The following is a 12,997-nucleotide window of genomic DNA, read 5'->3' as shown; positions in this document are numbered from 1 at the left end:
CTTACGACGTGTGTAAACAGACATGTTAGGCGCAGAGTGCTGATACACAGGGCAGGGTGGACGCTGAAGAACTTTGTCTGTTTCTTGGCCAACGAGCCAGTGGCCTTCTGATGAGAACCCAAGGATCAGGTTTGTCACATGGAAAACGAATATCATTCTTCCAACACATGCCTCACATTCAGAACTATAGACAGGTCAGAGCTGGACCAGGAAAGACACTTGATTTTCCTGTACCTTTTTTTTTTTTTTTGCCAGACTTAGCCCTACCCAGTGCCGTCAAGTCAATTCAGACTCATAGCGACCCTAGTGACTTAGACTTAGCCCTAGGGACGACAAAACGCGGATATTCAGACCTCTTCAGACCTCTTCTTAGGGATTCGCTATCACAGAATTCGCGTGAGCGGGGCGGGGGGGGGAGGCAGTGAGCACATCAAAAGCTCGGGGTGGATGGTGGCGGTGAGAGGGATGGTTTAAGGAACTAATTTTTAAAAATGATCTTCTGTTGCATAACTAATTAATCGGTCCGCGAGGCAAGGGGCTGGAAGACGTGTTAGGCAGCAGAGCCCGGGAGGGGGGAGGTAGGGGAGGAGTGCAGGGGCGGGATCCAGCGTCGCCGCTTGAATAGTCGCTGAGGTAGGGGAGCCATCCTCCAGACCGGAGGAGCAGCGCCATGTCCTCCGGGCTCCCGGCCCTCCTGCTGCACATCTGGCTCTCCTGGACTCTCGGGATCCAAGGCTTAGAGCCCCACAGGTGAGACAGGTGCTTCTCCTGGGCCCCGAAACATCCCCCCCGGGTGGCGGCTGCGCGCTGTCTAAGGGCAGGGGCAGGGCCCACTGGCTCTCGGGCTGCGCTACAGCTGGGCGGGGGTCGTCGTCAGGGGTTCGTGGTTGGTGGCGGTAGTATTCCCCTCGCCGCCACCGTCCGCGTCGCCGCTGTGCCCTCCCTAGGCTGGCCGCGGCGAGCTCCGCGGAGCTGGAGGCTGGCCTGACCTCCGACACCGTCCCGCGCCGCGCAGCCTCCGCTCCGGTTCCTGCTCCCGCAGTCCGGGTAAGGTAGCTGCTGGAGCCGGAGAGAGGCCTGCGGCTGAGGCGGCCGGCCACTGAGAGCGCGGGGGAGGGCAGGGCGAGCAATGCGGCCAGCTCCGCCTCCGGCCCCGCCTCCGCCCCGCGGCCTCCTCCCCCTCCGTCCCTCCCCACTGCTCCTCCTCTCCCCGTCCTGCCCCTCCTCATCCTCCCCTCCCCCTCCGTCCTCCTCCGCCTGAGGCCAGCGCGGCGGCGGCGGCAGCAGCAGCAGCAACAGCAGCCGCGGCTGCGGGTCGCGACGGCGGCGTGGCGCCCCCTCCCCCGTGCCGGGGCGCGGCGGAGGGATGTGGGGCTTTGCGGGAGGAAGGCTTTTCGGCATCTTCTCGGCCCCGGTGCTGGTGGCGGTGGTGTGCTGTGCACAGAGGTAGGGTAGCGGGTCTCAACGCGAAGCAGGTCGGGCAGCGGGCTGGGTGCGGGCGTGCGCGCTGGGCGCTGGCCGGGGAGCCGCCGCCGGCCGGGGAGCCGCCGCCTGATTCTCTCTGTGCCCCCCGCCCCTCCCCCAGCGTGAACGATCCCGGGAACATGTCCTTTGTGAAGGAGACGGTGGACAAGCTGTTGAAAGGCTACGACATTCGCCTAAGACCCGACTTCGGAGGTAAGTGGGGTGCGCGTGGACGCTGCAGGAAGCACAACCCACCCGGCTGGCTGCCTGGGTCGGGGGAGGGGGCCGCATCCTCGGAGTAGCGGCAGGCTGGAAAGGGGGGTGGGGGCACTTAGTCTGTGCCCCCTCCCTGGCCTGCCCGTCACCCTCAGGGCACTAGCCCCTAGTGCACCAGCCTTGCTGATCACCGTGTCGCGCGCTTCCCCGCAGGTCCTCCGGTCTGCGTGGGAATGAACATCGACATCGCCAGCATCGACATGGTTTCTGAAGTCAACATGGTGAGTGCCCGCCCTTCCCAGGGTGGTCCCCGCGCCCCTGTCCCACTGCCTGGAACCACAGGAGTCCCCAGTGCTTGGTCAGAGGCCTCCTTCGCCTGGGCCAAGCTTCACGGGCAGCAGAGGAAGGGGGCTCCAGGCGGTCGGCCTGCTGCTCGCTCAGCTCCCCATGTTCGCCTGGTCTGCGCGGGGGGCGTCAATGGCGTGGAAGCCTTGCAGAGGGCGCACCCTTCCTGTGGAAGGGGTCCTGGGCTGGCCTGGCGTTCCGCTTTCACCGCCGCCCTCGAGCTCCCAGCTTCTCCAGCGGTCTGTCACCTGGTCCCGTTCTTCCCGAATGCTTCCGTAGCAACAGGCGCTGGGAACTGGGGAGAGACGAGATGTGGGGGTGGCTCGCAGAGGTAAGAGGTACTTAAGGTTTCCTTTGTTGTCGTTTGGAAGAGATTCTGGCAGCTGGAGAGGAAAACGAGGAGCGGTGGTGGGTCTGTTCAAGGTGTGTCTCAGGCCAGTGTCCTTAGTCTCAGCGGCCTTTTTCAGGGCAAGCTGATAGGCAGCGAAACCCGGAAGCCCGCTCCGCCAGTCGCTGTCCGTGGTGCTGACGGGCCGCGCCGGCTCCGGGAACACGAGGGCCTGTGCGGCAGGCGGAGATCTAAGAGGAGGCAGCTGCCAGGAGGAGAGTCAGGCAAGTGCGCAGTGGGTTCATGCAGGCAGAATCAGTATTCAAACCTGTGTAAAGTGCAGGTCAGTGTTTGGAGGTGCGGAGCGGGTATCACGGATTTTACCACGGAACACTTTAGGACAACCGGGAATAAGGAGAAAAAACGACTCCTTTTATTTGTTGGGGCCCTGGTGGCGCAGCGGTTTAGTGTTTGGCTGCTAACCAAAAAGGTTGGTAGTTCGAATCCACCAGCCGCTCCTTGGAAGCCCTAAGGGACAGTTCTATTCTGTTCTATAGGGTGGCTATGAATTGGTATTCATGTTGGCAACGGGCTTGGTTTTGGTTTGGTTTTCATTTGTTAGCTGAGCTGAAATGCCACGGGATTTGGAAACAGGTTTCTCTGTTTAGTGTCATGTTAGAAATTGTTAAGAATGAGTATGCGCAAATAATATTTTTCTGGAAGAAATAATTTGACAACGTTTCTTTTGAACATGTAACATCGAGAAGATGCATATAAATCACGGGGCCTGGTTTTAGATAGCCCCAACAGGTCAGTGTTTCACAACTGGAGTGTTCATCAGAATCACATGGACACACGTTTTAAATGCGTACTGCTGGGTTTCTCACTCCAAGACATTCTGACGCTCTGGTCTAGAGTGGAGTTTTGGAGTCTCTGCTGGTTTTTGTGGACAATATTTTGAGAAACATTGCAATAATTTATAGATATATGGGCATATACAAATAAAATAAAGCTAATTGTTTAAATACTGTCTAGCAAGATATGTTTAATAATACTTACTGCTGTGGGTTTTGTAAAAAGAAATCTTTCATCTCACCAAACTTATTTTCATAAGTTTTTCACACTTAAGATTTGAAAATTACAATATGTGGTTTTTAAAAAGATTTACTTACTTCTAAAGTATATAACTTAGATTGTTTGTATACCACTCAAATATAATAGTAAAAGTACTGGAGAGAAACAGTGGAAATGTGACTTTACCTTACATTAAAAATTAGCATTATATATTTCACTTTTGTGTAACTTTATCAAAGTAATTCTGTCCAAAAGGTATGTTTTATGGTCTTCAGGAAACAAGTTAATATATTGAAGATTCATTCCCTGTAATCTGTGATTTTCTCCATTGGGACCTTCACATTCTCTAGAGAAGGCAATTTAGTACAGAAATTTAATTGAATACTCACTGGATTATTATGTCAAAATTATTATATTGGATGTTAAATGGAAGAGTAAAAATATTGATGTCACCCTTTGAGAACCATATACAGTATTAACATAATCAGGGGAATGGAAAGAATGTGTTGTTGCAGACCATTGCACATTCCGAGTTATTTTTTAAAATTACAGTGCTGTTTTGGCATCCTGTTACTACTTAGTCCATTAAAAAATTGCTTCAATATTTGCCTAATTTTTGTACTATAAATTGAGGTACCCCAATACTTTCTGGGCCCAGCAATAGAAAAATATAGTCAATTGTACTGAAAATTTTTTAATTAATTAAAATGCATATCCCATAGCCAGTAACTGTACATAGCATAGTGATGATATATATATATATATATATATTTTTTTTTTACATTTTCATGATGGTAATTTTTCTTGTTCTTGAAGCATAAATTTGTTGTAAACAAAAATTGAGAATTGGATTGGAGACTAAAGACTGTGGGGCAAATGCAAGTGACACCCATTTGAAATATCTTCCTCTCATAAGTGGATTGGTCTACATCATACTCTAGAAAACTCTAATTGCCAACATGTTTGCCCATGATAATAGCTATGATATTGAAACTTCAAATATAGCAATAATTAAGTATGACTTCTGGGGGTCATGTTTGATAGAGAAAGAACAGAGAGTATGTGAGTATAAGTTTAGAGCCACCACTCAGTCATGATGCTTAAAAACAATGAATTCTGGTTATGAACTTCCTTAATCACCTTACTAGTCACACAAAACTGTTGCATAGTTATGAAGTTAAATCAAAAAGGGTCTTGCTTTCAGGGCATTGTAACTTAGAGGAGCTATGTCAAATGGATGTAACAAAAGATAGGATGTGGTACATCCCATCACTGGAACAAATAGAAGGGGTGCACAGGACAGAGGGATTACTTCTGACATGGAAAGCTTCATGAAAGAAATTATATTTCATGTGGGTAGGGTATGAATAGCATTGTGACTGGCACAAGTGGAGGAGGATGTTTGGGCTAGGGAGGAAAATGACAAAGATTTAGATGGATGGGTGTGCAGGCTCAGAGGTTGTGTATTGGAGAGTCAAGAGATGAAACTGGGAAATAAGGAAAACTCTCCTTACCTAGGCCCTCTTGGCCATGTGGAGGATGTTGGTCTCTAATTTTTAGGACATAAGGAGCCCTTAAACTTTTAAACAGATAATTGGCATGATATGAGATGTCATTTAGGATGAATATTTTGGTTGAAATGTAAATTTAGACACGGGAGTTAGAATGCTAAGCTGAAAGGGTGAAATTTATTAGAAAATTAGAAATAAATAATCATGGAAGGTCATTCACTGAAATTTTTTCTTCAGATTACTGTAGATATATTTTTGAAAACATAGTGAAATAGATAAAAAATCACCAAAGTTTGAAATAAGGATGTTCTATCTCAAGGCAGGGAAGATATGGATGTGCTTACTCAGGACTTTTTGGGGGTGATTCTGGAGAACAATAGACATTGCACAGTAGTTGTTGCTTTCCTCTCTGAATAGTTGTGAAGCACAGTCTTTATTTGTTGCTAGCGCATGTAGAAGATTTCTCCAAAGAATGCCTGTGACCTGAAATAAACAAGTGAATAGATAAATTATGCATATACATGTATATGCCATCACTTGTTTTGGTTCTTAGACTTTAAACAGTCTAAGAATGGATTAAGTAGTTTAATATCTAGCATCGTTTTTGCATAGTTTATTTTAGGGATAATAAGAAGAGTTTACATTTCCATTTTTCTAAATTTTCTTTTCATATACTTTACTTTTCCAAAAAAGTCAGCTCATGTATCAACTACCAAAAAAAAAAAAAAAAAAAACAAGCCAAACCCATTGCCGTTGGGTTGATTCTGACTCATAGCGACCCTATAGGACAGAGTAGAACTGCCGGATAGAGTTTCCAAGGAACACCTCTTGGATTTGAACTGCTGACCTTTTGGCTAGCAGCTGTAGCTCTTAACCACTATACCACCAGGGTTTCCGTATCAACTAGAATAAAGCAAGAACCACTTTGTTTTACATAAATTCTTTTGTTCCTCTGAAGTCTTGTTTTAAAATTTCAGATAATCCTTTAGAATTATGCATTATGAAGTGAATATTAAATTTAGTCTATATCTTTCCTTGAGTGAGATTGGAAACCCTTGTGGCTTAGTGATTAAGTGCTATGGCTGCTAACCAAAAGGTTGGCAGTTCAAATCCACCAGGCGCTCCTTGGAAACTCTATGGGGCAGTTCTACTCTGTCCTATAGGGTTGCTATGAGTGGGAATCGAATCGACAACAATAGTTAACAGGGTAGGTAAGTGAGATTGTATATGCCGAGGAGCTCTGTCTACTGAAAATTATTATATGCATGTGTTATAATTCTTGTACTCAGCATACCTCCTGATGTGTAATAAATATGTGTTAAATAGATGGAGAGATGAATAAATGGACAATTATTGAAAAAATAGGAAGGATAAAGAAACACTGTAAATTAAAACAGTTAGATATCTTTTATTTAAAAATAATATTTTAAAGTAGTATTATGAATTGTAATTTTTAAATTTGGATTATTAGAATGAGCCGTTGCATGACTTTTAACTCAAAACAGAAACTACATGCACTTACTTCTTTATTAACTATAAAGTACTGGGGACATTAAATTCTAACTCTAATATTAAAAATTAAGAATAATATCTCTGATTTAACTTGTGCTTTGTTATTTGTACTTAATTAGTCCATTAAAATACCTTATTGCTAATGAAAATGTAACTATAGGTTTTTTTCTGATATCATGCATATAAATCATAAATGAATTTTTCTTTAGTTGGAGTTCCTTTTAGGTAACATACGTGCATCCGTCGTTATTATGAAATGCATTAGTCCATTACGCTCATTCTGTTACCTTTCACCTCATAAAACTCACTGTTCTTTATGTCTGAGTGTAAAATAAGTGTGGTGGTGGTGGTTGTTAGCTGCCATGGAGGCTTCTCAGACTCATGATGACCTTATATAAAACAGAGTGAAACACTGTCCGGGTCCTGCACTATCACCATGATCTTTGATTTATTTGATCCTGCTGTTCAGAATATTGTATCAGTCCATCTCATTGAGGATTTTTCTTGTTTTCCCTGACCCTCTACAAAACGTGACATACTTTTCTAGCAATTAATCTGATATGGTCAATGAGAACATAGTTTTAGCACATTTCAGTAAGTAACTTTGGAGCTGTATTGCTGTTAAATGGTGTGAAGATGGCATGGAGGCAATGTCTGACCTCCTCTGACTTCACAAAACCAAAAAAAAAAAAAAAAAAAAACCCATTGCTATCAAGTTAATTCTGACTCACAGTGACCCTACAGGACAGAGTAGAACTGTCCCATAGAGTTTCCAAGGAGCACCTGGTGGATTCGAACTGCCAGCCGTTTGGGTAGCAGCTGTAGCACTTAACCACTACGCCACCAGGGCTTCCCTAACTTCACAAGGGGGAAGGTACATCAAGACCAACATCCCAAGTCTGATTCCTATGAGGCTGAGGTCAGACATGCCTCTTCTTTCCCCCATCTTTACCAGTTCTGACACCAACCATCCCTCCCATGGCAATCTCTACTTCTCTGCTGGATTCAATAATTTATTGTAATGGCCACACAGAACTCACAGACAATACTGATGATTATGGGGTTTATTAGGGAAGTAACAGGTTACAATTTAGGCTCAGGAACACTCAAGGATACAGTTCTTCCATCAGGACAGCCTGTTTTCAGCTGTGCTTGCAGGCGAGCCTCTGTCTGGACCTTGACTTCTGCCCTGCTGAGGCACGTGTTTAGTTTGGCAAACTAGCTCCACCAAGTGCCTGGGGCACCCCACTCTGCCAGCAAGTCTCCTGCCTGAAGGCACTCAGCTTTCTTGTTCTGTGGGCTGGGAAGCCCACCATGCCGTCACCTGCCGGTCCCTCCTGTCGCTTTTCCTCTGCTACCACTTCTAGCCGTCTTCAGTGTTATAGCTCTCTCTCCTTCCCTCTGTCTTCTGGTTCCAGAATTTTCTCAGCACAGGAATCCCCAGGTCCAAAGGACACATTATGCTTTTGGCTCGCTTTCCTTCTGGTGGTGGGACCACCTCGTTCCCACCTCTGGGATGGCTAATTTCAAGCCCAGCAGGATGGCAAAACTGACCAGTCCCCTTGATGGGCCACAGTTACCCTATTTGCACAATCCCACACAGCCACATGGTAAGGAGTTACAAGACCATAATGAGAAAGATCACACAAAAGCAATCCATTGCACCACAAATGGGTACAACCTTACTGATTGCTGTCCCCAAAGAGAGGACACGTTTGACACAGAAACATTTCAGAGGGTGGGATGGAGGACTCTGAGATCAGCTAATACACTGGCTTTCAAATATGACAGGATGGTGACTTGGAACATGAAGCTTTAGAGAGTCGTGAAGCATGTGGGCAGGGTAGACATGTGCTTATTTTACAGAAACTGAGATATTTCAACCAGGGGCACCAAACCAAAAAACCAAACCGTTTGCCATTGAGTCGATTCCGACTCATAGCAACCCTATAGCGAACCAGGGGTAAGCAGTGTTAAAAAACAAAATCAGAATCTTGCTGTTGAGTCGATTCTGACTCACCGTGGCCCTATAGGACAAAGTAGAACTGCTCCATAGGGTTTCCAAGGAGTGGCTGGTAGATTTGAATTGTCAGCATTTTGGATAGCAGCCTGAGCTCTTAACCACTGCGTACTGCTGAGCAGAGATTGATTAAATATACATTGTTATTGTGTGGGGTCAACTCTATTCTGACCCCACAGCTTCAAAAAAAGTAATACACTTTTGGACAACAAGTGCACATATGTTATTAGTGAGAACTATTGTTGGAAACCCTGGTGGCATAGTGGTTAAGAACTATGGCTGCTAACCAAAAAGTGCACAGCTCGAATCCACCAGCGGCTCCTTGGAAACCCTATGGGGCAGTTCTACTTTGTCCTATAAGGTCACTGTAAGTTGGAATCAACTCAACGGCACCAGGTTGGGTTTTTTGTTTTTTGTTTTTAATTGTTGTTAGAGGCTTTGTGTGGGCTTCTGTCAGAAACCAAGCCCTGGCCTTACTCAGTGTTACTCCATATTTTTCATTACCTCACGAAATCCATTGAATGGGTGAAATAATGATTTTTTTTTTTGCCAAAAAATAAGACTTTCTTTTTTGAATGATATCTCAAATTTTCTTGAAGACAAGTATGAAACACTGAACACTGAAAGACTTAGATGTTACAATCATCAAGAAGATAGAGCATTTGGGGAGGGAGAGGGCAGCCATATACTGATAAATTTGTACATGTTACAGATTTCTTATTGCCTAGATAATGATTGGTTCTGAACATACTGTAAGTTTAATTTTTATATATACAGTGTGTATGCATGCGTGCTCATGTGTGTGCACAGGTATACACACTTGCATTATTACTTAATGTCTTTCTTTCCACTTTTGGGAAGAGAGGGAAAATGGAGAGTGGGAAAGAGGAGAAGGTAATGCTGGCTAGGGTCAGTTAGGATCAGAGGTTTGGAGGATGTAACCTTCAGGGATTTTTGACAAAGTCATGTTAATCAACACCCTCCTTCCCTATTTCAGAATCTAGGGATCGTTTGCCGTTAATGAATTCTGAATGGGCACTCAGAGCGTGCCCAGCGCTGAACTGGGTTCTGAGGCAGGAGCAGCTGAATCCTGCAAGTCCAGGCAGTTTATCTGCTGGGACTGGGGAGCTGGGGTTCCATTTCCAGGTTATGAGATGTCTAGCCTTAGGCAAGTTACCTAACACTCACTAACTACATCAAAGGCTTCTCAGATGGCCTGTGGCATGCCAAAAGAACTGATGTCAGAGTGTCATCACAGAGGGTTTAGCTCTACTGAAATTTCCATACAATCACACCTTCAGGAACACAAGGTAGAAAGCTATGATTTATTGATTTCTGCCAAAGAGACATGGGCCATATTCAGAGTTTGCATATGAGTTGTCATTAGCAGTTTAAAGGCAGAAAATGTACTAATGCCCTTATTACAAGGTAAAGCTGGGGATGACTCAGCGGAAAGGAATTGTTTTCCCTGACCCAGTCGGGATTGGAGAACTGCTTATAGGGAAGGCACTCGGTGGGGTAAGGTCCATGGAATGTTTTGGCATATGGTTCTAGGTTGCTGCATTTTAGAGGTGAGGCTGTTTCTTGAAGACATTACTTTTCACTGGCAGTATGTTCCATGTGTATGTTACGATCGTACATCAATGCTGGGGTATTGCTAAGAAAGCATATAATGAACTTCAGAGATAGATGAGAATAATATGCCTTACATAATATGCTTTTTATGGACCGAAGTTTGTGTTTAATATTAGAACGGATGGTATGGAGAGCAAAAAAGAGAATGCTTTTTGTCTTTCCCCTCAGGGAAGTTGTAAAGCTTATGTTGCTACATCTCTTAAAAGATGAATCTTACAAGCGTTGTGCTGTGGTGGACTAACTCTTTGCTTGAGCCTATGCTGGGCTCAGGGATCCCACGGTACCTTGCATAGAAGATGCTCAGTAAGTATCTGCTTTGAGATGGTGGCACAAATCTTATTTACATGTAGTTAAGAAACAGATATTTCTGGCAGATAATTTAGTCTCATTTGACAAATTATGGCTATTCTTAGTTTTCAATTCTGGTTTTTCCAAAGGCAAAATACGGTGCTTATATTTCCTTAGATGATGGTAAATAAAATGAGATTAAAAATATATATGTATAGCTGTTTCTTCTTGCCAAATGAAGGTGCCATGTGGAGTTGGTGCTTGTTTAAATGGAAAATGGCCCTGAAGACAGTAAAGCACGTGGTGTACTTCTAATTAAATGCATGGCAGGACGAAAGGAATGTGAAGGTTTCAATAGCAAGAGTAAAGTCTCTGTAAAGAAAGGCTCAAGCCTGGGACTGCAGACTTCATGATTTTCACAAGTCAAGCCATATTGATCCAATACTTGGTTTGAAACAATATGATAACTGTGATGACTGTTATTTTCTGCCATAGAGAACAAAACCCGCCTTTCTCTTATTGGTTGTGTATCTTATGATGCATACTCATCAATGTATTTTGATATAAATGAAGCCTACTGGACAGTTGAAATCTATTGAATTATTTTGTGAGCATGTTGAAGTGTAACCTAGGAGGTGATAGCTAACAGTCTTACAGCATTTTATGGTTTATGAAACACTTCATATATTTTGTCGTTTTTGATCATCAAACCCGATGATCAACCTGACTAAGTAGGTAATACAGGTAATACCATTGTCTCCATTTTTCATATGAGAAGACTGAGGCTCAGGAATAGGACTGACTGTTTCACCTTTACTGCAGGGCAAGGCTAGGACTCGGCTCTGTTCTTTTGGTCTTTCCACCCTGTCATGCTACAGAGCAACAAAAAATCTGCTGTGGATTTTGCCTTCTTCAATGACCTTCTTCGCTGTCTAAATTAGGTCTTCCCATTCCACTTTTCCATGATACCTTGCACTTATGACAGTGTTAAATATAGTTTGGATGGGCCAATATGCTTAGCATTTCTCCCCTATCCCCCACCCATTTGACAACACAGTCCCCGAGGCAGGGCCCCGTGCCTAACACTTGATAGGTACCCTTCACATATTTGTTGAAAAGAAATAGATGAATCAAGAACAAATGAATAAGTAAATACGTAAGTGCAAGAGGGAGTATGTGTGTGGAATGAATAGATATGTATGAAAACAACGAAATGTTTTTACAATGCAGAGTTTGGGCTCATGACTGAGAGGGATCCTACAGGCTATATGTGGTGCATAGAATTTTTACTTTAGGGACTGAATTTTGTCAGAACTTGTATAATTGTACACAATATAATACCATCAGCTATAAAATATTCTGTAGCTGCTACCCCTTCACCTGAGAGCCATTACACCAATTTCACAGCAGAGAGAATAGTGTAAAATTGAAGCACTCCTTCAAAAGTGTAACTGCTTTACTGATGTAGGTAAGGACTGGTGAAGATATTCTATATACCAATCAGTGGTGCCTTCTTACCCTCAAAGTTTTGTTTTTCATTGTAAAGCATATGTGAGTGGAACTGTTCTATATTATAGGTAGATGATAGATGACAGATTGAGAGAGAGATCGAGAGAGACATAGATGTGGTTAGGTGTCTTCAAGTCAGTGTTGACTCATAGTGACCCTGTGTACAACAGAACAAAACACTGCCTGGCCCTGTGCCATCCTTGCGATCATTGCTGTGTTTGAGCCCATTGTTGCAGCCACTGTGTTAAGAGTCTTCCTCTTTTCAATGACCTTTTACTTTACCAAGCATGATGTCCTTCTCCAGAGATGGGTCTCTCCTGATAACATGTCCAAGGAATGTGAGACCAAGTCTCACCATCCTCCCTTCTAATGAGCATTCTGGCTGTACTTCTTCCAAGACAAATTTCTTCATTCTTCTGGCAGTCAATGGTGTATTTAATATTCTTCACCAATACCATAATTCAAATGCACCAGTTTTTCTTGGGTCTTTCTTATTCATTGTCTAGTTTTCACATGTATATGAGGTAATTGAAAACACCATAGCTTGTGTCAAGCACACCTTAGTCCTCAAAATGACACCATTGCTTTTCAACACTTTAAAGAGGTCTTTTGCAGTAGATTTGCTTAATGAAATATGACATTTCATTTCTTGACTGCTGCTTCCATGGGCATAGATTGTGGATTCAAGTAAACTGAAATCCTTGACAATGTCTGTATCTTCTCTGTTTATCATGTTGTTGCTTACTGTGCCAGTTGTGAGGATTTTTGTTTCTTATGTTGAGGTATAATCCATACTGAAAACTGTGGTCAGTAAGTGCTTCAAGTCCTCTTCACTTTCAGCAACCAAGATTGTGCTATCTGCATATCACAGGTTGTTAATGAGTCTTCCTCCAATCCTGTTGCTGTATTATTCTTCATATATTCTAGCTTCTTGGACTATTTGCTCAGCACGCAGATTAAGTAGGTATGGTGAAAGGATACAACTCTGATGCATACATTTTCTGATATTAAGCCACGCAGCATCCCCTTGTTCTGTTCAAGCGACTGCCTCTTGCTCTATATATAGGTTCCTCATAAGCACAATTGAGTGTCCTG

The 12,997-nt window shown here is 43.9% G+C and overlaps 1 protein-coding gene across 2 annotated transcripts in view; it reads left to right on the top strand.

Annotated features, from left to right (window-relative positions):
• Positions 1 to 417: 417 nt before the first annotated feature.
• GABRB3 (gamma-aminobutyric acid type A receptor subunit beta3) overlaps positions 418 to 12,997 on the top strand; it is a 379,863-nt gene continuing 367,283 nt past the window's right edge. The window contains exons 1-3 of one of the 2 annotated variants that reach the window (XM_023539691.2): positions 418 to 750; positions 1,586 to 1,677; positions 1,894 to 1,961. In XM_023539691.2, coding sequence (XP_023395459.2) covers positions 671 to 750; positions 1,586 to 1,677; positions 1,894 to 1,961 — 240 coding nt within the window. In that variant the 5' untranslated portion in view covers positions 418 to 670. Of the gene's footprint in view, positions 751 to 1,352; positions 1,447 to 1,585; positions 1,678 to 1,893; positions 1,962 to 12,997 lie in introns of those variants that run through there. The other variant, XM_064296190.1, reaches the window with a different exon arrangement.

This window comes from Loxodonta africana, chromosome 13 (assembly GCF_030014295.1).
Source record: "Loxodonta africana isolate mLoxAfr1 chromosome 13, mLoxAfr1.hap2, whole genome shotgun sequence".
In the NCBI taxonomy this organism is placed as follows: domain Eukaryota; kingdom Metazoa; phylum Chordata; class Mammalia; order Proboscidea; family Elephantidae; genus Loxodonta; species Loxodonta africana.
The sequence above is the reverse complement of the archived record's forward strand: the minus strand, read 5'-3'. Positions and strand labels throughout refer to the sequence as shown.